Source organism: Copadichromis virginalis, linkage group LG13 (genome assembly GCF_057382275.1).
Source record: "Copadichromis virginalis isolate Kocher_CV1m ecotype Utaka linkage group LG13, C_Virginalis_male_GT1.1, whole genome shotgun sequence".
Taxonomy (NCBI): Eukaryota; Metazoa; Chordata; class Actinopteri; order Cichliformes; family Cichlidae; genus Copadichromis; species Copadichromis virginalis.
Window position 1 is genome coordinate 20,649,908 of NC_140630.1, and position 27,478 is coordinate 20,677,385.

A 27,478-nucleotide genomic window follows, 5' to 3' on the forward strand; every position below is an offset into this window, starting at 1 on the left:
GGAAGAGGCGACAGTTCGCAGTGACCGAGCACACGCCAGGACATAACCCCCCTCCAAATAAATAATAATAAAAATATATATAACGTCAGTTTGTCTTCCTCATATTATCTAACTGTCCCGTGAGCAAACATTCACAGAGAACATAGCTTCATGTGCAAAGATACTGGTTACTGCGTAAAATGAGCAGCTGCACATTTTCCACAACTCGCGTGGACTGCGCTGACTTACAAAGGCTGCCACTTTCGCCGTTTCTTCCTTTTTGTCGCCAGATTTTCTAAATAGCTACATTTGTATATCTCCGGGGATTGTGCCGTACCGAATACGACCCAATTAATAAGTCTAAATGACTCACATTATTGCACCCACCTCCCTAAATAAAAATAAATAAATAAATAATAGCCGAAGCAACCACAAGGTGGCAATGCTTGCACAAAGTATAGTGATGAAGGATGGAGATGCAAAACACATGTTGCTGAGGTTTACCTGTGTGTCTTTTTGCCCCCCTTCTTATCATGGCAGGATGTAATAAGAACTATGTAAGCTCGTTAGTCAGACTTGGTAGTGATAATCTATCATGTGTTTATGTGCCCTGCTTTAACACCCCTTTGTGTAATCCTCTTCATCTTTCCCTGCAGGCCAAATGACATAGGATGAAGGCTGTTCGAAACCTGTTGATTTATATATTTTCCACCTATCTTCTGGTTATGTTTGGATTAACTGGTGCCCAAGATTATTGGTGTTCCACTCTGGTCAAGGGGGTCATTTATGGATCATATTCAGTGACTGAAATGTTTCCCAAGAACTATACAAACTGTACATGGACGCTGGAGAACCCTGACCCTACCAAATACAGCATCTACCTGAAGCTATACAAGCGAGACTTGAGCTGCTCTGAATACTCTTTGCTTGCTTATCAGTTTGACCATTACTCACATGAAAAGATCAATGAACTGCTGAGAGTCAACGAGTCTATAGTGTATTTGTGTGATTCAAAGAATATTTACGTATTTTTGCTGTATGACAAGAATTTTGTTCAGCTACGGAGAGTTTTCCCTTATGATTACAATGGATTGACGCCACAGAAGCTGGATGAGGAGGAGAAGTCTATTGTGGAGTTTCTAGTGTTGAACAAGGCCAGCCCTAGCCAATTTGGATGTCAAGTGCTTTGTACATGGCTGGAAAATTGCCTGAAATTAGAAAAAGGGACAGTGGAGACATGTGGGATTGTGTACACGAAATGCACATGTCCTCAGCATTTAGGCGATGGAGAATCAGAGAGCATGCTCATGCTCAACAACGTGGTTTTACCCTTGAATCCACAAACGGAGGGTTGCTTGTCACCCCAACTACAAGCCGGGCAGATCTGCAATCTGACCGCAGAAGTTAAACGGCCTCCTAAAGAAGGTGAGTATCCTGTCATCTTTCTTCTTTATGCTGAAATAGTTGTATATGGAATTAAGTATGCATAGAGAAGATAGCAATCATGTCAAATAAATGTGCACGTCAGTCACTCCTACCTCTGCCCTAATTGCATGTTTGAAGTGTGATGGCCCATGAAACAAAGAGCACACATAGATATATCTAGTGTAGTTGGCTCAGAAATGAGTCAACTTCAAGATAAAAATAAAAGAAGAAGATGAAGGAATAAAAGGGGAAAAAAGCTGCCGGGGGAGTTGGGTGTAGTAAAGACCACACCAGCACAAACCAAACCATCTAAAAAGGGGGTCTTTCATTTGGTTGGACTGAATTCAAAATGCACTATCATTGCTGTGAATTTTAAAATGGCTGTTTTTGTACACATAAGCAGAGTTAAAATGGCTGCAAATCCAAAGATAATTTTTTTTGTGTGTATATACATTTATGTCAGTGTCATCCATACAAAGACCAGCAGCGGTCAATACGGACACATCCTTCATTTTTATTGGCATGCAGCCTGTATGGCAAATGGAACGATTGGGATCATAGATGCAGCAGTGTCCAATTGGAGCACAATGCTCAAGCAATGCAACACATAAAGCTTGTGGATGAGATGTAAGAGTTAAGGATTGTTTAGCTTTGCAGAAAATACGGGAATGTATTTAGGTTATTTAATTTTAAAAACGAGCTTTTTCTTCTTTTCTTTCAAAGCTGTTCTAGAGGGATACTACTTTTGCAGTGCTGCCATAGAGCAATGCAACGTGTTTTCACTGTTTGTTGGAAATGAGCAATAACAATATACAGAGGAAAGACGGCATTTTCAGTTGACATGTAATTCACTAATGTGCATACATGCATCAAGCACCCATGCATGCACAAACCACCTATTCATCCACACACATTGAAAAGTAGATAAGCGAATTATTATTTATGATAAGGGCTGTTATTTCTCTGTGTATTCGTGTTATCACTTAGTAGGGGGAGTTTTTTTCTTTTTTTAATCTTTTGTTGTTGTGTTTTTTTTCTCACCTACTGCGAAGAAAGCCATTCTCGACACATAACTGCTCGCATTTTAACAGATAGCAGAGAACCGTCCCACCTTGAGGAATACGCTACATACTTCAGGGAAGGGAGGGGTGTTCATCAAGGCACAATGAACCAAAAATAATGAATCAACCTTTTTTGGAGGGGGATGTGGGGAAATAATGATTGCAGGAATGTTATGGAGCTAGTTCCCTGTGGCAAGTACCAAAATAACAGTTGCTATAATAACACTCTGGATAACAGGTGGCAGTTATCTTATCACAAAGAAGAGACAAATATTGATTGCAGTAGTTCAGCTGTTCAGTTGACTGGAGATGAGCGCTGCTATGTGCCACGTCACATTTCCAGGCACGTTTTTCAAACGCACATATGTGGAATTTGTTTATCGTAAGATGCATCAGCACCACAGCATTCAAGATATTTATATGGCTTTTGTAAGAATTACTCTAGCTCTAGATTTCCGTGTGATTTTTAAGGTGGCTAACCTCCATCAAGTTGGATGACAAACCCATTTCGAGAATAGTTTAGCTACTGCTTCTCTAGAGCCCTTAAGCCATAATGCATACACCATCTGAAGAAAATTACCATTAACAATCCAGCCCCCTCACACACACAGTCAAATAGCATGTGGAGTAACAACAGTGAGTATGACTCAGCTGTGTATTTTGTCAGGTAATTTCATCATTTAGTAAATCTTACATTTGTGTCATAAATATTACCGGGAAGCGTTATGCTTCTTTTCACAGAAAATTCCCTGCTCTAAAATAACATTTGACATTTTTCTATCAGCATGTTAATAACAGCTTAAGAGCACAGATTATTTTTTTTCTCTCTCTCTCAGAAGATTTTCCACAAGCTTCTATTTATAGGGTTGGTTGATGGGAGGTTTGAATAAATCCGTTTTCATCTGGATAACGGGGAGATCACCACTGGGTTTTAAAAGAGCACTGCGTCTCCTGTGGCATCGTGGTGACAGAGTGGGTATTCCTGATGAAGAATAAAGCATTACAAACAGTCGACAAGAGCTCTATTTGATAAAATCACGTGTCTTTGATCTTCAGTTCCTGGTAGCGGGTGGCTTCGGAGCACATCAAAGAAAAGCAGGGCCGGAGGTTGTGTACTCCAGCCATGCCACAGAAACACCCCACCGGCGTTTCGCACAGACTGGGGGGTAACAGCAATTTGAAAGTTGATGCTCTTGATTATTTAAGGTGATTATTCAGGGGGGGGAAGCAGATCCCATTCGGTGACATTTTGAAAGCCACAGCAATAACAATGAAATCCAGATGTACTACTCTGATGACTCATTTATGCAGTTTTATTTTTATCACATTCTCCCGTTGCATGAATAAAAGTTGTAAAAGGCAGCACAGTGGTGCAGTAGCACTCACAGCATGACAGATTTAATTTTGGGGTCTGTTTTTTTTTTTTTTTTTTTTTTTTTGTGGGATTCCTAACACCTTCCACACAATCAAAATTAAGTCGGCTCAAGGCTCCCAGTTGCTCGTAGGTGAATACTCAACTGACTGTGTTCCCTCTTTGTGAGTTCCTGGATGTGTTTTTTTTTTCGCTATCAGCCCAATGAATAGTCGAGAGTGACTCCAGCTAATGTGACTCTGAATTTCAGAGCGCACAAATATAAAACTGCTTTAAGTAAAACCTTGGCAGAAAATGTCTCACACCTTCTATTCTGTCACAATTTTAAAGCATGTGCAAAAAGAGGCTTTCAGCAACCAGACAGCCAGAACAGCGCAACATTTTAAGACAGTTTTCTTACCCAGTTGTCCCCCCACCCCCCACCCATACACACACACACACACACACACACACACACACACACACACACACACACACACACACTTTTCAGCCACGTTCTCTGCAAATACTGGTACTTCCATGCAAGCGGCTCTGTTCAAAGAAACCAAGTTTCACTTGGCTTCACAAACGCGGTCACATGGCATTGTCTTGTCTGATCTTTGGCTGAGGACAGATATATTATTCTCTTCCCTCATTTGGTTTAAAGTTGCCAGTTTTCAAGGGTCAGGGTCAAGGGGTGTCACTGTCTGAGAGGGATGTGCTTTGTCATGTTTATGTCAAAATGCCTCACTGTTACATGGAAACAAAACAACTCTACAAAAAACCCCTTCCTTCCTTAAATCACTGTCACTGTAACGCACCGTAGCGTTACACAGTCATCATTTAGAAATGAAAGGGGAAATCTGACTTTTCTCATCCAAACACGGTTTCGATTTGTCAGATAATCTGCCAGGTATGTTAGTTCATCTTACTCCTCTTTCCATGCCTCCTTTTTCTGTGGCGTGATTGAATTTTAGGTAATAGCGAATAAATCTGCCAAATGTGACTGTGGCAATAAGAAGCTTTATGCAGATAAGGGTTAATAATTAGTTTCAAACTTGATAATGCAACACAAAAAAATGAATCTCGTGTCGAAGATTTCGATTAATATTTAATGAGTCCACACAAACTAGGTCTTCAGATTCATTGTAATCACAATAAGTAGGTTAGAAATGTCTTGATTCTCTTTTTTTCCGCGCATGAACATTGATTTGATTCTTTCATGCAATATGCAATATGAATAAACTACATAAATTCTTTAGATGCGTTCTCAGGCTGCTCTTTACAAAGGATAATTTAAGTCGAAGGACAGGGGTTTTACATTTCAGAGGGAGAAAAAACTCTTTAAGACTATGTACAAATGCTTATTTGATGATTACAACTTTTGATGACACAGGCCGCGTGCAATGTGGGAAATGGCAATAGGATTTATTGGCAAATGAAATGTGTGTGAAGCGTTATAACGCACTGTCACCCGCCAAAGTCCTGAGCACTGCAGCAGCTCAGCCTCGCTGGCTCACATAGTGAGGCCTTTTATTCACTTTGGATCTCAGTCAAGTCACTCAGTAGTCACACTGCATTATGCTCACCCCCATTGTTCAGTACACTTGGAGGCCATTTTAGTTCCAATTCAGTGAAGGAGAGAGCTCAGATCAACAGCACAGAATCTGTTTTTATCTGAGACATGCATTATTTGTCTCAAATATTTCATGTGCCAATTCCCCCTGAAATTCTGGGCTCAATTACTGCACCTTTTAGGATTTTTTCGAGTTCCAGCCTGTGCCAGTTGTAATTTTTAGAAACTGTATTGTGTCCTTTTCTCTCTCTCTCTCTCTTTCTCTCTTTTTTACATGTGTCTGCTGTTCCAATTCTTCAGCATCCCTCTTACTAATGTAGTTAAGTGGGCATAGGAATACTAAAGGAAAGTTGTCATGGATTGACAAGGTCAACACTGAAGAATTACTATGAAAGAGCCAGCCATCTTCTTTGTCCATTAACTGTCTATTAAATTTTGCCTATTCAAAAAAGAAGAGATAATGCTGGTTGTGGAATGATTACATTTTATGCTCTGATCAGTTACACAGCTTTGGGTCAATTTCAGTCGGTTTTGTGAAACACACGGGAAACTAATAAAATGTGGTCAGACATTATATCCAAAATTACTTCAGGATCCACGAGTCTGGGATTCCCAGGCATAGATAATGGAGTTTGGAGGTGACTGAGCAGCTCCCCTCTGTGCGTGGCACTTAAATATACATATATAAACTTTACATTGCTTAAATCGTCCAGGTGGTGGCTACTTCCAGATATAAAAGTTCATGAGGCTCTATGGGGACTGTTAAGTCATTTTACACGATGGCAGAACCACAAAAACTGTTGTTACATTTAAAGGTCTTCTTAAACCACTCACGCCGTCACGCATGGATGCAAATGAGCTCTTTGGAAACACAAAAGTCTCTGTTTTACATGGGATACAATTTGATGATAAAGTATAAGGTCCAACATACGAGGCTGACCCTAATGTCATTGAGTGATAGATAATACCAAATAGCACCGTCATAATAATAATAGGAGATTCAAACACGATCCACACGTTTTCACAGTTAACACACATAATTTAGCTGTAGAAGCTACTTTTGAGTTAATTAGTGTTAAGATTGTGCTTTCAATCAATCATCCTGACAGTTTTTTTTATATCTGGAGCTACTTTATATTAACCGTACGCTGTAGGCTGGGCTGAGATTCTAGATATGATAACCTGGCAGCGAGGTGGATGCAGACCAGCTGTGAATATTGTTGTTCATTTGACATGGATTGGTGATCTCAGTCTTGAGCCTCTTTTTCGGCAGCATGACAATTGGGAGTCAGACTGATAACTCCTCCTCTATATGCCCAGACTGTGCACTGCCAACTGCGGCAGAGTAAATTAAAGCCTTGTGTTGTCAAAACTGCTCTGACGTCAGTAAACAGTATACAGTAAATCCAGGAAAACCTGAAATACAATTTAAAAAGTGAGGATATGATTTATTGCATTACGTCTAGAAAACATTACACAGCAAGAACATACCCTCATACACCCCCCTCCCCCCCTCCAAAAAACCACACTGCAAATTATCTCATGATTAATATGTATTAATGTGTAACATGTATGCATTAAAACTAAATAAGAAGTAAAAGAATATTGCCTTTATGAGCTTTATAATATAATACATTATATTATTAGTTAATTTTGCAGCTGGTTGCACGCTGTTTCATTGTACAACTTGCTTTTTATATATATAGCTTGGTATTTTTAACAAATGGCGTTTTCATCTAAATACATCATATTTATTGGCTACATTTATATTTCTTAAAATGTAAAAAAAAAGAAAGAAAATTCACAAAAAACTGAAACATAAAACTTGACAATATTTTCCTGTGAACTAAACTACTGAGTAGCAACAATTCAAAGTGCTTCAAAAAAATCACATGTAACATACAGTGTAACACATTACAAAATTACACTTGGAAGCTAAGTTCCTTAAATTTGTCCAAACAGGTCCAAATCGTGCATCTACCAAGGGTTAATCTCCAACCTCTTTGCAATGTCATGTAAATGACAGCTTCCCCTTTTCAACTTTACAGCCAGCAATGGACACCACTGCAATTAAATTTGCGAGAAACAGTTGTTGCCTATAATAAAGCCATATTGCAGCAGGAATTGCAATCAGAGTAATGGCTCATGCAGTGTCGTAGCCTGTCTAATTCTCTAATGTTTGGCAGCCACACCCCCTAAAATCTGCAGTGTTTCACTAGCAAAATTCTGCATAAGAAATGAAGAAACGTGCATGTCTGATTTATTAGTGTGTGTATCCCACCTGTAAACTCGCTCCTTGCTATGAATTCCAAACGGTGGAACATTTGTGTGCTCATATATCCACGCTGCACCAGCTCCCACAACTACTCATAAATTCTTCTTGAAATGTCACACATTTGCCTGTTTAGAATTCAAGTTCCCATTCAACTCTTTGAGCTTTCCTATTAAATAAAAATAATGCAAAGTGACAAATATAAACCTCAGCCACGTTGTAGGCTGTGAAAATGCTGAACTGAGGCTGGTTTGGTGCACCATTGATGTCACCAGTTAAGCCAGAAACCAATATTTCATTTTCATGCTGTTCATGCTTCCATCAATTAGCATCATGTCCATCAATTTAAAAGTAAATGTTTTGAGGATTTATGCATAATTTAAGATGTGTGCTCTAAAATCACTGTATTGGAAACACTGAAGCAACAGCAAGCATCAGAGGTTTTCAGCTCTTAGAGTCTGTCACTGCAAAAGCCTGTGAAAAACTGAAATGCGTAGGTTTTAGGTAAGGCAAACTTTTTTCAGATCTTTTCAGTGTTCCACTCCAAAGAATTCATTTTAAATCCCATCTTGCAGTACACTGCTGTTGCATGACTTTTGCCACAGTGTGCATGGCTGAAGCTGATACAGCTCTTTGACAAAGCCTCCAAACAGTAAGCTACTGCAGTTTTTCATCTCCACACAACACATATTTATCATAGAAACATTTCCATTTGCAATCAGGTCTTGCTCGACATCACAGTGTATCAAGTCTCTATTTTGCAATTTATGAGTAGTAATAAGTGGACCAAAATCAAAGGACTACGCACTATTATGATCTTCTTTCCTTTGAAAAGGCTTCTTTATGAATGCAAACATAGCAAGTAATGAATATCTGTAAAAGAGGACGTCTGTCTCGTGTTTCTGTGATATAAATAAGATTTGTTTATTGCCATCTTATGTTTAATTCAGTACAATGACTCTGATGTCATGCTATAGCAAAATAAAATATTCCTGTAGTCACTTTCAGTGGAGCAAAGGTAACGCGCTGTACTTGATTTTATTTTATGTAACTAGAACGCCATGTGAAATGAAGGTTTGGTATCTTTGTCTCACAGCAAATTGGAGCAATTCAGTACATTGTAAAAACAAATTTGGACAACAGCAATTTGGATTATCATATGACAACTTAATTTAGACTGCTACAGAGCCTCGGCAACTGCCCTATTCATCTTTCTAAGAAAACATGAACAACATTCACATGAGTCTGTTGCGGCTTTGCCCTGCAGTTGTGAGGCTGAGGCATGTCTTTGAAGCTCTTATTGCAAGTAAACATTGTGAAATGTCTTAAACATTTAAAAAAGAACCAAATCATATTCTAACTTTTGTGTGGGCTGGCTTAATATGGTAAATTTTTTATCAAGCCCTTGTTGTATGGTGCCAGAGATTTTAATGGGAATTATGCACTGCTTTCAGCCTCTCAGTTGTATGCTTCTGCATTTCAACCCAGTTAGTTTTGGCCTGTCACTGGATAGCTATTTCAGCCCACAGAGGAGAGGCATTTGCATAAACATCCACCCACAAAACCTGGCAAATGAGTCTGTCACTCAAAAACACTGTCTATGTGGTAAAGTGGAGGCAAAATCCAATTTTTTTTCTCAAGGGGCTTCTTTAGCTGCTCTCACTGGCAGTCCCTCTGCAGGGTATGGCAAGTGTCCTCATGTAGCTGTAATGGATGTTGCTTTTAAACTTACACGGTATACTGTGATCTAGGGCAGCAAACACTGTACACTTAGACGCAGCATCACAACAATACAGTGTGTATTGCCATGTGTGCGATAATGTTGATAAAGCGGAAAATCTAAACTGAATGCAAGGACAAAATTCCTGCGTGCCGTTTGTTCATTTCTTCTATAGAAAGTTATGAACAAGGTTAATAAAATAATCTGCATTACTAATAGTGAAAGTTTTAGACAATGTATTTTTTGTTTGAAGAAAGTGGCATTTTTCTTGCAATATATATTATATATATTTTGTATATTATTTTAGGAAAATTAATAGTTATTGGAGATGTATGTCAATGAGAATGAGAATAAATGAATGAATCCCTTTTAACCATGAACAATTTAGAGTACAGTGCCACAAGAAGTGAAAAAGAACTTCAGGGATATCAAAACCTACATTTTGATCATGTTCGTTAGGCTATATAAAATATATTTCTTTGGATTTATTTTCAAGTGGCAGCATGAATACTTGGCAGATTCAGGATGTGACATTTCAGTGATGGACATCAAAGTAAGACAGCAGACATTTGCTTTCACTGACTGCATGTTTCCACGGAGCATTGTGGTTATTCAGTGCCACAGTGTAAGGAGCACTGTTATGTAACATACAATGAGATTCAGAAATTATCACTCTCACTTTTGTCCAATTGTCAGCTTGTCCACAGTTCTCTGTCCTTCACAGCATGATAGAAACTGAATTGCAGTGATTCTCTTGATAGTCGATCATAACTTAATAATAGTAGCCGGCCATGCAAGTCATGTAAGTCAACAAAGTGACACATGTTTTTGACATGATTTTGGCTTATCACACTTACAGCAAGTCACCTTGCTATTGGAATTTACCGGAAAATTATTAAGTGCCAATATTGGGGCAGGGATAGCTCGGTAGGTAGCGTGGTCACCCCCACGATCGGAAGGTCGGGGGTTTGAATCCACTGAACGGCTACACTGAGGTACCCCTGAGCAAGGTACCGTCCCCACACACTGCTCCCTGGGCGGCTGCCCACTGCTTCACTGAGTGAATAGGTTAAATGCAGACAGAGTAATTTGCCCACGGGGATCAATAAAGTATACATTATTATTGTTAAAAACAAAGGGATTTCAAATGATAATATGTAAAAAAAAAAAGTCTAAATAACTGATATGTTAGGGAAAAACTGCATGTCTTTATGTAATGTAATGCAATGCATATCCTTATTTTACAGAATTCGTGCCCTTATTAATCACATCATCCCAAATCCATTAAATGATTGCATGAAAAGAAAGGGTTTCTATTTTTCCTTGAGTGGAATCCAGCTTTCCTTCCTTCAGACAATAACAAGCTTAAATAGAAGTAACTCCTAAGTCAGTGCCCATCGCTGTTTGGCTTATCGAGTTAGAAATATATGGACTTAATTTACAAGTCAGCTTTAAACCACATCCATGGCAAATCAGATCTGAGTAGAATTTCTGGACACTGTGCATGTCACAGCCTGCCTTTTTAAATCACATTTCAAACTATCCTTTTCACCACTGGCGACCAACATACAACACTGATGTCACATCCAGAGCAATGTTTTCTACAGTCATTGATCCAGAGCATGGTTAGCCTGCCAGCATTGCTGCACATCCTCAACTCATCTGTCACTGATGCTTTTTGGTGCAGTGGCAGAGTTCTGCATCACAATGGCACCACCGCAAGTGCACAGTAAAAAGGAAAAAAAAAGAAGTTACATGGCAAAATGTCCTGCGGATTTGATCAGATTGTCACCTGTAGGTGATGATGCAATATTGCATCAGATATTACTCTCAGCTATATATGTACACTCTGCAAGACCGCAATGATATAGTGCTTGTGTCAGGATTGTCAATGGTAAACTTGTCAGTCTGTCTTCCATTTAAAATCCTACACTGAGGCAGCTTGTGGGCTTCTTATCACATTTCAGCTGTGACTGTAAAAAGGTTGAGAAAACATTTACATTTGATATTAGTTTAATTAATTACTTTGTTTATAATTTTAATTGTGATGCTAACAATCAATGTTAAATCCTTAGAAATAGGGTCAAAAATATGATATTCCATATGATACACTGTCTTCGAACATTAGTAGAGATTGCTAAAAAACATGAAGAGGGAAATGGGGCTGAAGATCTTACTCTGGTATGCCTGTTAACATACCTGGACACTCCTAAGCTCTCACTATGACAACCAACATAGATGCCATGGAAAAGAAGAATCATTCACTTCTAATAATATAAATAAACAAACAGTAAATAATAGCATGTGATGTGTATATATATATGTGTGTGTGAAGTATTATATTGAATTATATCTATATATTATATATTTATTTCTTTTTCATACCAAATCTATCACTTCTAATCAGTCACAAATAGCAGGGTGATTAGCGCTGGCTATAGACTGAAGAAGTTACACAAAACATATTTTTAGTTATCTAAAGGTCCGGAGAGAATATCTTTTGATTTTGCAACTGCCATAAATGAATTCTGCTTCATCTGTGGACATCAGTGCCATAGCCTACAATAGCTTTAGGGGTTTTAAGCAATTTTGTTTTCTTTTTAATTAATTTTTTTTAGGAAAACAAGTTTTGGATTGCTGCAGTGTCAAAGCTGTGCTAAAGCAGCTAACCTCAAGCCAACAATGGCAGTACTAACATGCTGATGTTTGGCAGATCCCTGCCTTAGGTTAGCATATTCACTAGCACAATGCAACGTGTATAAAAGCTTTATAGGTTAAAAAGACAGCAGAGAGATGGTTCCTTCTTAAAAGAAGAAGAAGAATATACCAGGTTTGCAGGTGGATGGGTGGTTGTGTTAGTATGATACTATGATGTAACTTTTAGGGAAAAAAGCTTATGTCATGCTCAGGTAAAGCGAGGTGAGGTAGAGAAAGCACAAAAATGATTCAAGTAATGAGTAATGAGCAGTTTCTTTGGGAGCTACTTATTTCAATTCCAAGAGATGTATGAATGAATCAGTACCTGCTTATCCATTAATAGAAAATCCGCTCAGTAATTTCCAGTCTGCTGTCCAATAATTACAGTACAAGATTCAGTCACTCCTCACCAACAACAGCACTATTTAAACTGTTATTATTGATCGCTCCTTCCTAAGTAACCGCTCACATTTTTATGTACTATTGTTGAGCGTTATCACAGATTTCTGTTGTGGTTGAAGAAAATGACTGCCAACTCAAATTTGTGCTCTCTGGTATCTGGGTTATTTGTACTGTTGTGTCATGAAAATATTACAAGTTTCCTGGTTTTGCCCATAAGCATAAACGCAGGTTATTTTCACTTGCTTAAATAAATGACCCATGTTGTCAATTTCCCTTAGGAGGCTGCTGCTTTTCTTTCTTTTATGCCTTAATGTAGCAGCACTCTGCAAAGTACTCAAATGACGGACCACTGTTCCTTTACAACAGAATGACCCAATTCACCATAAGCATGCTTTTTAATCTCTAATTGTTAATTCACTCACAGTCTCCCTCCAGTGTCAATAGCAGCATCAGCGTGAGATCTCTTAACAAAATAATATGAGGAAATCACACCCTACCAAATTAGTGAAAGTCTACTGCAGGGAGTCTTATCCATTGTGCCAATACACACGACACATCAGATGGTTAAATGCTCTCTGCAGTATTGTATTAAAGAGAAAGAGTTTCAGAGCACAGGAGTCATAATGAAATGTGACAGATAAATCAGAAGCACTTGGGAGATGGCTTCGGATTACTGAATCAATACTGTGGCACGACAGCTAGCCCAGACTTCCCAAACCTGCTCTGATTTACTAGCCTCCAGTAAAAGCCTTCAGTTGGGTTTGCGATTATTCATCTTCGGACACTGCTTGTGATTTCAGATTCTGCGCATTTTCCCACCACAACAAAAATCTAAATGCTGATCATTCTTAGAGAAAGCACATCTAAAAATTACAATTAAATTACAAAGTTCTACAACCCCAAATACTGCACGAATAACAACTTCTAAGATGCCACATTTTCATTTTTAAATATGAGTACCAGCTGGGAAGCTATCAGAAATGACGGGGTGCATTAGCACATAGTGACACTGCTCAAGAGGGGGGCAGTAGAACAGTGACTGTATGAAGCACCTTTCCCATGTGAAGCAGAAGATGGCTAGTGTGTCGCTATTTATTTATTTATTTTGGATGCAAAATCGCTGACAAAGTCAAGGCTGGATTTATATAACTCTATTCCCCTGTATGAACTATGCCAACAAATAAATAGCACAGAAAAGCTGAATAAACTCTGTCTTGCAGTGACGATCCCTCTATGAAATACTCTGAAGTGATGGCTGACACAGTTCATCTGTTATTAGAGTTTCATACAATCTCAACCAGTGCTGGATTATAAGAGAGGCGAACCATGCATACTGAATCAGTATCAGCATTCCTCCCTCTGAGAGTTTTCATTACTAGAAACTGAAGCCATGCTGTGGCCATAGTAACCGTTATTCATCCCATCATTGGGCACTCTGGTTATCTGAGTCACACAGCTGACATAAAGGAGATTCAGAAACTTTATGTTAATTTGTAAAAAGTACTTATATTTTAGAAAAAATTCCAATTAATGTAAAAAAAAAAAACCCAAAACAACCCATATAAGTAACGTTAATACTTCATCATCTTTCATAAACTCATGATCGCATCTCTCATGCACATTCATCATCATTATTTTTGTTAACTGGCAGACACGACTAGAAGAAGGTCAAATTATTTAAGACAGTGAGTGATTGCTAAGTGCTTTTTAATGGTTCTAACATTTGTTTTTGTTTTTTTGTTGGTGTATTTTTTTTCCACTGGTTTTGCTGTCTACCACTCTGTGATGCAAATCAAATATGGCTGCCATATAAATTCTGCGTTTTGATTTGATGCATTCAAAGACACCTTTGTTTCCAAAGGAAGCACTAATAGACCATTTCTATGTGTGAAGCAGTTTTACAAGTCTTTGATTTTGTCTCTTTGAAACGCACATCTATAAAAAGAGGTCATGTGATACACAGCTGCTGTGTGTATGCGTGTGTGTGTGAGAGTGCCTGTGTATATTACATCAAACTAATGAATACAGAGCAAATGGCACTCAAGTGATAATGTAGAAAATAATCGCCCTGTGATACTTCGCCCTCTTCTGAAATGCATTTGGTTTCTGTCACTATTAATAAACATTTTTGTACTTCTGCTTCATGATGAGTCAGTGCAATGCAAAACTGTTTTTTTGTGCCTACTTTGAAAATTAAACCAAAGTGCAGCATCTATGAAGTACATGTGAAGATGTACATTAAGTGGCATCCGTAATGTGCCTGCATCTCTTTAGATACACATAACTACATTTACATATTTTTAAAAAGCTGTTTTAAAAGAAAAAAAACATCAAAATAATGTGCCCATTATTCTTGTGGTAACAATTAACCACTTCATTTCTTCTTATTATTACAGCGGTGTGTTTACTTTTCATGCTATTCTGTTATGACAAGTGGCATAAATCTTGCTCAGTGTCTTAACTATTACATTTTTTGCTCTGGTGATGATCTGCAGAATTTATTGGAGGATATGACTAATGAAATAAGTAAAGTGAAGTTCTGGCTTGATAAAAACAAATTATCATTAAATTTGAATAAATCTAAACTTATGTTATTTGGAAATAGTAGTTTAAATACTAATGCAAAGATTCAAATAAATGGTGTTGATATTGAAAGAGTCAGTGAAAATAAATTTCTGGGGGTAATAATAGATGAAAAACGTAACTGGAGAGCTCACGTAAGATATATTCATTCCAAAGTATCACGAAGCATTGCAGTACTAAACAAGGCAAAACAGGTATTCGACAGAACATCACTTCATATTCTCTACTGTTCACTGGTTTCACCATACTTAAGCTATTGTGCAGAGGTCTGGGGCAATAACTATAAAACCACATTACATTCACTTTTTACTCTTCAAAAGAAAGCAATTCGAATCATCCACAATGCAGGTTATAGGGAACATACAAACTCACTATTTTTGCAGTCTGAAATATTGAAAATTGACGATATAGTGAAATTCCAAACAGCACAAATTCTATTCAAAGCAAAAAATAAAGAACTGCCAGGTAATATTCAGAGTATGTTTTTTTTGAAAGAAGGAAGTTATAATTTAAGGGGTTTTTGTAACTTCAAAACGATGAAGGTACGTACTACAAGAAAAGGCTTTTGTGTTTCTGTTCAAGGAGTGAAACTATGGAACAAACTGAATATGGAATTAAAGCAATGTCCAAACATAAAACTGTTCAAAAAGAGTTATAAAAATATGATCTTCTCGATCTATAAAGAAAAGGAAAATATTTAAATTAAGTGAATGTCTCTATTTAAAAACAAACAAACAAAAAATTCATGATGTGATATTATAGTATATAGTATATCAGAAATCTGTTCACTATTTTTATTACAAATTATATCAGTAAGGAAGCTGACTAAATATTCACTGATAATTTATGGGACAGGGGTGGGATTAAATAAGTGTATACTTCTTCCCACTCCCTTTCAACATGTAAATTAATCAGAATGTTTTTTTGTATGTAATTTGTATAGTATATTTTTTTTCTCTCATTTCTTTTCTAAATGTACTTGTATATTGTTCACATGTTGAAATAAATTACCAATCAATCAATCAATCAATCAAATGTTGGGATTTTAAATGCAAAAATCTGCAGAGAATCCTGTAAAAACTATGAACCAAACCACTTTCTTCAACTTACTTTGAGCATAGAAGAATATGATGTCAGTAATCCTTGTTGTAAGGCAAGTTCCCTGCATTGATTTAAAACGTATCAGCACTGTAATGATTTTTTCATAAAAAAGAACAGTAATATCTGAACTCCTATCTGTAATCTAGACAGGGGTCATACACAGAAAAGGAGTCTATGGAAGAAAACAGTAGGGGCATGGGGTGGGAACAAGGCAAGGTCTAGAAAAAAGGAAGTGGTAATATGTGTGGAAATGAACTATGAGCCACACACACACACACACACACACACGGTTTTTCTTTATTTTCATGACTATTTACATTGTAGATTCTTATTGGAGACACCAAAACTATGAATGAACACAAATGGAATTATGTAGTAAACAAAAAAGTGTGAAATAACTCCAAAGGTATTTTTCTACTGTATTTTAGATTCTTCAAAATAGCCACCCTTTGCTTTCATTACTGCTTTGCACTCTCTTGACATTCTCTCATGAGCTTCATAAGGTAACCACTGGAAATGGTTTTCCAACAGTCTTGAAGGAGTTCCCAGAGATGCTGAGCTCTTCCTGGCACCTTTGCCTTCACTCTCATCCCAAACCATCTCGATTGGGTTTAGGTCAGGTGACTGTGGAGGCCAGGCCGTCTGGTGCAGTTCGGATCATTGTCCTGTTGAAAAATACACGATGGTCCAACTAAAAGCAAACTGGATGGGTGCTGTTAACTGAGGCCGGTGACTCGGGTGAATTTATCCTCAGCAGCAGAGGTGACTCTTGGTCTTTCTTTCCCGGGATGGTCCTCATGTCAGCCAGTTTTGTTAGCGTATCACTGCACTTGAGTACACATTCATAATTTTACCAATTGTGTGGACTGACTGACCTTCAGTTCTTAAAGTGTTGATGAATTGTCACTTCAATTTACTTACCTGATTGGTTCTTGGCATAATATGAATTCTAACAGTTGTCAAATAGGGCTGTCAGCTGTGTACCACACTGACTTCTGCATAACACAACTGATGGTCCCAACCCCATTGAGAAGGCAAGACATTAAACAAATGAACCCTGACAAGGCTCACCTGTGAAGTGAAAACCATTTTAGGTGACAACATCTTGAAGCTCATTGAGAGAAGGCCAAAGATTTATAGCGCTGTCAATAAAACAAAGGGTGGAAACTTTGATTTATTATTTATCTTTTTTTCTTTGCTACATAGTTCCACATATCTTGCTTCATACATTTGATGTTTTCAGTATTTATCAACAATGAAGAAAGTAGTAAAAATAAAGAAAAACCATTGAACAAGAAGGTGTGTCCAAACTTTTGACTGGTAGTGTATATATATGTCTATATAGAGACAATAGGAGTGCAACAATACTTGTATCGATATTGAACCGTTCGATACAATGCTTTCGGTTCGCATATGTATCAAACAATAAAAAAAAAAAAAATTTATATCAACTTTTCTTCTGACGATGCTGTCTGTTTTGACTGCTCAGTGGATCTGCGTTCGACTACTCCGCCTAGGCTGCATTGTCGAGTGTAGATCCACTGAGCGCAGCGCAAGCTAGCAAGACAGAAGCTAAGCTCATTGCAACATGACAACTGCCTCAACGCTACCTGAAATTGAACCTCCCCCACCCTCATTCAGATCTGTCGTTTGGAACTATCTTGGTTTTCATGTGAAGCATGACCCTGATGGTAAGCGCTAGTGATGTGCGATACCACTGATTTCCTTTCTGATCCGATACCAAGTAAAATTCAGGGTGTTATCGACGATACTGATCCGATACCGATACTTTGTACAAAAACGTATTTCAGTTATTGTATCTCAAATTATAGCATCATAATGATTACAGGACATCGGATTACTTGTTCTTATTGCTTAATAATGCACAGTTATCATATAGAAATAAGAAAACTGAAGTTGTGCGCTATTTGAGCATGTTGCCTGCCTGCAGCACTAAAGGACTCTGTGAGAGACGTCTGTCTCGCCCTAGCAGCACCTGTCCCTGTCCACTCCTCCTCTTCAGTTCGCCTCAACATAAGCTCGTCATATTCTGTGATATGATTTACTCTGAAGTGCTTGATGAGGTTAGTAGTGTTGCCACAACACCTCACTTTCTTGCCACATGTATTGCAAACTACGTCTCAACCGTTTGTGCAAGTAAAATACGTCTGCACATGACTCCATTTACGCTCAGCCATTGTTGTGAGTGTGCACACCAAGGGGCTGCGAAACATTTAGGCTACGTTCACACTGCAGGCGAAAGCGCATCAAATCCGATTTTTTTGACCCTATGCGACCCATATCCGATCATGCTATGACAGTGTGAACGGCACAAATCCGATATTTTCAAATCCGATCTGGGTCACTTTCGTATGTGGTACTGAATCCGATACATATCCGATGTTTTAGAAAGCAACTGCTGTTTGAACGGTCAAGTCGCATTAAATCCGCCTTTTACGTCACCGACACAAGACTGAAGCCAATTATCAGCGCCAGAGAAGCGCCCGAGAAGACATCGCGAACGCTTCCTGGCCATCCAGTGTAGATGTCAGTGAAACTGTTGGGAAGACAACGTAAACATTTTATTTGTACTGTATAATCTGCAGATTCTGACAGAAATCTACAGCTATCCTTTGAAGCACCGCTCCTCTCTTAAACAGCAATAAGGATCATTATTAGGTTATCTACATTATTATGTAAATAACAAAATAACTTAAAGCAAAAATTGGGAAACGTGAAGTCCGAAGTCTTTATATTAAGGGCCATCAGTCAAACAATACTGTTGCTCTGGGTCTAAACAGAGCGCGTTGTGTGTGACATCTTCTTTTGCGCATGCGGGCCGCTTTGAGCGTTCACACTAGAGAGCGTTTGCTGTCGCATTTTATTTGTAGTGTGAACGAGCAGACAAAAAAAATCGGATTTGATCAAAAAATCGGAATTGAGCATTAAGACCTGCAGTGTGAACGTAGCCTTATACAGACGTACTTCGCACATGACTATGGCAGGCGGAAGACTAAGTAGTTCCTTCCAATGTAGACAATCCAAATGATATAGTTTCTTTCCACTCTGTTCCTGTTAATGATAACCTACAAATTTACTCTAAATTACTAAAATATCGATATTTTAATATGAGTATCGATTCTAGAACATAAATGACTGGTATCGGAGGAATCGATATTCCAGTATCGATCCGCACATCACTAGTAAGTGCGTCATGGAAAAAGTAAAACAGTATGTCGGATGTGCCACACAATGCTCAATTGGTGGGAACTAGTGCGTTAGCGCAGTTAGCTTGTTAACGTGTTGACGTCGTCCAGCCCCACGCACGGGGCGATCCGCAGTAACTCGTTAACGGAGATTTGCCGTGTTATGTCGTTGATGTCATTTTAGCGATGGCTGCACTAGTGGGAACACAACGAATATGACTGCACATTTACGCCGACATCATCCTAGTGCAAAGACAAGTGGAAGCACACAAAAACAACAAGCACACATGCTACAAATTTTACCCGCGTCATTTAGACAGCCGTTAGCACATGATTCTCCTTATGGGCACCTGATATGTTTAATATGCTGCTGAGAATATACCCCAGAAGAAGCGTATAGTATAGCTTTTATTTTGGAAAGAGCCATTTCTCTGTAATAAACTCTCTTTTCCAAAGATGAGTGATTTCTCGATCAGATAGATTTAATTTTTTATCCCTTTGTTGTTTCAGCAACATTAAATTTAAAAACTGTACTTTTGAGTTAAAATATATATTTATAATTTTAATAAATGACAAATTAAAAAGGCATGAACATTTTTTGTATCGAAAAAATATCAAACCGTGCCACCAAAGTATCGAACCGAACTGAACCGTGAATTTTGTGTATCGTTGCACCCCTAATAGACATATATATACTCATAGATATATAAGCAAAAGTGACAAGATTAAAGTGACCAGGGAAGACAAAATAACACAGGAAATAATTAAACAGAAACAGGGACCATTGTAAATCCAGGAATAATAGCTAGAGGTGATAATCCCTGTGCATGTGCTGCTCGTGTCATCACTCCTGTAAGCAAAAACGTTTTTTCATTCTATAAGACATAAACAAAAACAATAACTTTGATTAAAAAAAACTATTGATACAAAGCAGTGTTGCAGGAAATTTAGACAGGGAGGTTTACAAATGCATTTATTCAAACATCTATATTAGACTCAGTAAAGTTTGAGATGCTGGCACAGCACGCAGTTAATGCCACATTAGAGTAGTAGTAAAATCATGAGTACTTGATTCCTTTCTCCAAAAAATTGTTTGATAGATAGATTACTAGATGAAAAGTTTTTTAAAGCGCTCCAATTTTATGTATTTGAAATGACGACTAATGTGTACAGTAATGTGCAAAAGTCTTAAGCCATTCCTAATTTTGTTATACTGTGCTTCCAGGAAGACAGAGTGTCTTGTAACTGTTTAAAGTGTTCTTGAGAGGCGTTTTTCCAGACTGAAGGGTTTTCAAAGCTTTTGGCTGCTTTTTTACTTATTTTCAGTCCAGTTCTTGTACGTGACCATTTTCAGAGGAATTGCTTTTTTTGTTTGTTTTTTAAAGCCACTTAACTCAGATCTATTAACTATTATAGCATAAAAAAGATAGCTAACTACAGACAACATAAAAACGAAATCATTTTAAATTGTATGTTCAGACAGCCTGTCGCAAAATCATGTCATTTGTTTCCATTTCTTTGTTTGAATTTACAAAAAAAATGAATAAAAATAATAATCTGACAGACATAAAATAGTATTTTTGTACCAATAAAATATTGTTTTCAAAACTATTTAGAATAGTATTGATCATATAGAGCTGAAAATCTGACATATCTCAGTATGATGTGTAGTGTATCCCTAAAAGGTTGATGAAAGTGGAGGACAAAACAAGTGGCATACGCTCCAATCTCCAAGTCATGTCAAGAAAAAAATCCAGCAAAGACCTGAAAGATGCATCTGGCCCTTCAGTTGTTCCAGCTGTTTGTTGACACTCCCTGGATGGCCAGCCATCAAGAAGCCAATCTTAAAGAAGGGAAATGGGGACAAAAGACTGAGTTTTGCCAAATTACACAAGAACTAAACTGAAAATTCTTCTCAAATTCAAATTTTATTTGTCACACACACACACAACCATACACAGTATGACATGGGGGTGAAATGCTTGTAGCTGTGCAATGCCTGACCATTAAATGACAGTGGTTTTACAGTATTTACAATTTAAAGGTTACTACAAAAATTTACAAATTAGCTTAGAAATTTACAGTAAAAATGTGCAAATAGCAGAAAGAGATTATAAAGATTATAAATTATAGGAAGTGTGAAAAACCAGAGTGCGTGTGGTGACGTGATGTGTGTGAGAGTCCAGTCTTATAGTGATGTGTGTGGGAGAGTCCAGTCCTACACCTGGTTCAGGGCCCAAATACCCTGGGGGAAGAAGCTCCTCCTCATTCTCTCTGTTTTGGCCTTAAGGGAGCGGAAGCACTTCCCAGACCTCAACAGTGAGAAGCAGGTCTTATGGAATCATTAATCCAAATATGACAGTCTTGGTTTAAAATGCTATTAATATGTATGGAGAAGGTCAGGAGAGAGGTACAATAATGAGTGTCTAGTGCCATCTGTAAACTACAGTGGATTTTCTGTCATGTTGGGGGTGCTGCATTTGAGACAGTGGTCTTGGAGATCTTGTCAAAATGGACAGAATTATGAGCCCAAAAAGTACCGTCAGATTTTTATCCACCGACACCATCTGGAATGCATCTGATTGGCAACAGCTTCATTTTTCAGCATGACAGTGAGACTGATACAAACACACTGCCAATGCAGTAAAAGCATACCCGGATAGAAAAACTCACAATAGAACAGTATCAGTCATGGATTGGCCTCTGCAGAGCCTGGACTGCAAGATTATTATTAACAGTGTGGGATCATCCTCAGAGAACAACAGAACAAAAGGCAGCCAGCATCCAAAGAAGAGCTTTGAATGTCTCCAAGAAGCCTGGAGAGCTATTACTGAAGACTACTTAAAGAAATGGCGAGAAAGCTTGCCTAAGAAAGTTCAGGCAGTGTGGTAGAATTAAGGTGATCACACCAAATATTGACTTTCATGCTAGTTTTACCTTACACACTTTGTTTCCATTTATAGTTGCACATTTCAATAAATCGCTGCACCTATTTCCCATTTTCCTGGTAAAACATAAAGAAATGAGGCATGGCTATAGACTTTTTGCAGAGTATTGTACTGATTTCATTTCAAAACTAAAATTACTGGACTTGAACTGTGATTGATGCATTTCATTTGACATTTAATGTGAAATTTAACTCCTGACTGTCAAACATGTTGCTAATAATTTGAATAGAAATATAAAACAAACCCCAATTTTCATGTGTTCAAATTTCTCAAAGAACACCGGTATCCATGGAAACCACTGAAAATGGATTGCACATTCATCGTCAGTGGTGCCAGGTTTCCCGGTCTCTTTAATCACTGTTCACACTGAAGGAGCCTCAGTTTCTATACATACAACAGCATTTGCTTAATAAATAACAAATTATGCCTCAACAATTACCAGCCATGACAGCGCGGCTGGTATTGTTTTCCCCCTTGTGATTCTGTGTGTGTGTGTGTGCCATAATGATACCTACTGTAGCGGGGACTACCACAAAGGCAGTTTTAAATATTGTGGCAGGTGCTGCCTGTGGATGCTTGTGTCTGTCAGCAAAACAGTGGTGCTGCGATGCAAGATACAATCACAAAACTTAGCAGATTTGTAGCTGAGATAAAAACGAAGGTCAAGTTTGAAGATGGCCATGGTCTCAGACTGAGAAAATTGATCCCCCGACCCATTATTCATTGGAATTATTGTTATCTGGTGTATAAAAACATACTATTTTCCAAGGTGAGGAGGTCTGAGAAGTCATCGTGGCTTGTGCGTCTCCACTAAAAAATGGTCCTTTAGGAAAAAAGGACTATGCCGAGTTAAAAAGGCAAACATGCTGTGATGAATGTGGTAGTTCCAATTTGTTGCATGAGGTAAGTTTTTGTTTTCTGGGATATTTTACATGATAAAGATGTGACTGAGGTAATGACTGATGGGTTTTTTGTAGTTGCTGATGCAAAATAGTCACACTGTTAATGAGGGTTGGTAGGTTGATTCTTCCTAAAAACCTTCCAGTAGTGGCTAGTTTTTTTATGCATGAGCAACTAAACCAATTAATCCCGTATTTATTTGATGCAGGGTAATTGGGAAACATTAGCAATACTAATTTATTCAAAAAGGTGACTAATGTATTCTGTATCAATATCTAAAATATAACGAATCTATATATGCAAAATACAAATGATTTTTTTTCTTTAATGCTGTACATTCAGTAAGAATTATAACAGGCCTTATAGTCATATACACATGCATACATACTAGGGACAGAAAATGTTAGCCTCTTTAAAATCATCCTGAATTGTTTTGCTTACCAAAGTGTTTATTTTTCTAAAGAGCTGAACTTTCAATTTGAGTTTTAGTGCATAATGTAATCAAGAAAAAATCATATCAGTATACTCACGGTTAGAGCTGGGTAACTAAGAACTGACAAAGGTGATTCATGTCTCTTTAGACACCAACATCTGGAAATGTTTGGGTTTACTGCTCTTTGGAAACATTTATGTGTAAATGTCTAAACAGTACTCTCATGCAGTGATCTAAAGCTATCATTTAGCAGGTGCTTTGGAGCTCTGAGATGCTTTAGTTAAAGAGATCTGCTCCTCAGACCATCTTGCCTAACCGTCAGCTCAGCGGTGTCCAAAGCTCGACTGTTGTGATGTTGTTTCAACAGTTACTGAAGTGCAATAATTGCAGCTTTCTTCTCTGATGTGAGGTGACAATTAGAGGAAGGGGGTGAAAGTAGAGGATTAGCTGTGAGCGTGAGAGAATACTCTGCCATTTGGCAATATGAACACACACATAGTGAATTGTGGGAAAAAGAAAATCAGAGGATTTGTAAACATTGTTCTTTGTGGGTGTCAAGAGTTGCAACGTTGACATTTTTTCCCCCTGAGTGACTCCAGATAAGTGATAAGGCTTGAATGTATTTTCATGCTAACGCGAGGGTTTATTGTGCTGCCTTTTGTTTTCCATTTTTCGCACCGGAAATTATATGGTTCGCCGACTGTAAAGTGCAATCAACATATTTAAGGTCGGTCTTTCCTCATGCCTTTGACCCAAGTGACAAATGAAAAATAGTAGATGAAGATGCTGATTTTGTTATCGGTGTTCTGGCACGGCAATAAGTCTCACAGGTCAGGGTCAGTAGGAGGATGCAGAGATTCTTCATCCTAACGTCAGTGCTTATCACAGCAGTTAGCTCCAAAGTGTCCATGCTTGTGTGACCCCACTATGGTAAGTCTCTGTCCATAGGGCCTTAGTGTTTAGTCCATAATGTGAATTTCACCCTTCATTTCCACCCATTATGGTTCCTCCTCTCCAGCCTGCTGTGCAATTTCCACAGCTTACAGATCTTTGACTTGGAACCAGTTCTCACAGAGATTTCATAGTCTGACATATGTTGCTGGTTGAGCAGTAAAGTGGCCAAGCGGTGTTAATTATTGGTGGATATAAGATCACTGCTGATTTAATAGAAAAAGAAACAAACTCACAGGAGAATTGAATGTAACGCAGTGTTTAAAGACCTTGATTCCCCCCTTACCCAAGCCCTAGTTTTGCTTGATTAGCATGAGAAATTTCTTCTCTTTTAGTCTAATCATTACTTATTGGAAATGATTAAACTATAGTAAAATATGGTAACTATATACATTGTTGGACCAAATGGGCATTTAGCAATATTTAAGTCAAATGAGCTGACAGTTTTCGGGTTGTTTCCTCGTGTTGAAAAGCCACTACTGATGAAATATGATTAAACAACACCCACATGACTGTGATGAAACAATATATTTCAATAAACAAGAAGTCATGCTTTTGTGAGCTCTTATTTGCTACATAGAACCACAAATTAAATTGGACTTTGAACTGGTTGGTTGAGCAACTGAAACAAGCTGATTGCAGATATCTGCCGCTATCTGAAAAGGGGATTTGCCATTCAAAACTATTTTCTGATATTTTGTGGATTAAACAGCAAATCAAAAATACTAGCACTACGTGATATGATTATTAACTGTAGCTTAACTTTATCACAGATAGGTGCACAACATCAGAGGTGCACGCATATACTTGTGACTGAGGCCACAGATGGGTGCATGTATTTGACGAATGATTTGACTGCTGTGTTTAATTTATATGCTAGACTGAATACTACAACAGTACAGCATCTATTATAATATCAGATGATGCCATACACGTATAACTCTTTAGATGGTAAGCTGAAACAAATGCAATAAGCGGACAGCTGGATATAAAGACTACCAGAGCAATGTCGGGCCAGAATTTCCCCACACATGCTTACACTTGCTACACTTGAGGTAATGCTGTGATTAAATTACATCAGAAAATTTCCTTAGGGTTTCACTGAGCTCGCTGGACCATTCTGAAATGTATTTGACAATTCGTATATTGAGCCAGGAGTTATTTTGACAAAGCAGGCAAGTGGAAGCACGGATGTTACTGGGTGGATCATTATCAAAGTGGTAATACCCTCGAACACACAAAATGATGAACGGCGTATCGAGAGAGGTACAGACGCTGCAGTCAGCTACACGCTATATTAGTGAATCAGAGTTTCAGTTTCAAAATACGCTACAAGATTTTAAACTGTATACAAAAACATGCTGTATGACTATTTGGGATGTACTGCGACTGGGAGGCGACCCAGAAATGTGTTAACCGAGGCGACAAATTGTATCCAAATTGTTTAATAAATGCTAAAAGTTCACAGAGAGAAATCTGGGGTTTGTGTAAATCTATATGGTCTAATATACTTTTATTTCATTGTGTTTTCTTGAGATTGCCTTAAAAGTAATATCGGTCAGCTGTGTGATCTGTGCGTTGTGATTGCTTTCTGATTTGCTGGAGCCTTCGAAATCTCGGCTTTCTCTGAAGAATGAGTGGCCAATTTTACTTTTCTGTCTCACCGTTACCTTCGTCTCTTTCACTCAGTGATTCTTTTTTTTTTAAATATTGTAACCATGTCAAGGAACTGATAAGAGGACTCCTATGTGGGTTACTTCATATGAACACAAAACAGTGTACAAATGTCCATGTATACTTTTTACCCTAAGGCCACACTTGTTCACAGAGAAAATCATGTAACACTATTTTATCATTTTTTTTTGTCCTTGAGGGGAGAACATATTTGGATGTTTGGCCACTACTTTATTTGTGCCTGTCCTACAAACGCCCTCCATCAATTTCTTTGCGAGTTAGTTTGAAAAAGCATTGATATATTGGCCTTGCAGCGTTTTTGGACATTAACAGTGAAAAAACAAATTTGATCTCAGAGGGAGTGTTGCTTCGTGTCCATTCTTGCAGCATGTCAGGTGTGTAACTCCAAGCCTGACTGAATTCCCAGATGGACTGAAGCCATCAGCACTGGCCAGACAGATGAATCTAAAGTAAGCAATGAGATTTCTGCCTTTCAGGACAAAATGGCATTCATGAACTTAGTGTGAAAGAAGTGTTTGGTCTAGACAATGCCTCCCCTCTTTTTAATGCACAAAATTGAGGCTTTGTTTAGAAGGCCCCTCACGTTCTGTGGTAGGTCAAAGCCTGTCAAACAGGGACTGTCAGAATACCTCCTGTCTTCAACAAAAAGAGGAGCACGCTGATCCCATTTAATTATTCACGACACTGGACTGGCAAGAAAAATAAACGGCACCCATCAGATAATGTCAGTGCTGGCTTCAACCGAATAAACACCCACGCAAATCTGTCACTACCTTGGTATGTTAGTAGTTTTCACAATATTTAAACATAAGTTGAATATCTGGCTACTACTCATGTTGCCTTCTCTTTTTTTTATGAAAACATTTCTTATTTTTGTATTTTCTTTTTGGCAAGAATCACAGGCATGTATACTCACACTGGGACCGTCTAGGGACCACCAGCTTAAATTAGTATGTCAGTAGTGATAAAAAAAAAGAAAAGAAAAAGAAAACACAGCAATCGATCAGTAAAACAGATTTACTACAAAATAGCTTGAAACTACTTGCCCAACCAAAGACAGAGGTGTCACCACATTACTTTATATTGAGGCTTACAGAATAATTGGTTCTTCTTATTCTTCGAGTTTCCCAAAATCGCTGTTTGAAATAGAAATCTTCTCAGAAACTTAGATTTTGAAG

General features: G+C 38.0%; 1 protein-coding gene across 8 annotated transcripts in view; it reads left to right on the forward strand.

The window, feature by feature from the left end:
- The window catches only part of adgrb3 (adhesion G protein-coupled receptor B3), a 116,610-nt gene that overhangs the window by 1,484 nt on the left and 87,648 nt on the right, over positions 1 to 27,478 (forward strand). For all 8 annotated transcript variants that reach the window (XM_085477946.1, XM_085477944.1, XM_085477943.1 and 5 more), the window contains exon 2: positions 636 to 1,404. In XM_085477946.1, the coding sequence (XP_085334072.1) occupies positions 651 to 1,404 (754 nt within the window). In that variant the 5' untranslated portion in view covers positions 636 to 650. The remainder of the gene's footprint in view (positions 1 to 635; positions 1,405 to 27,478) is intronic.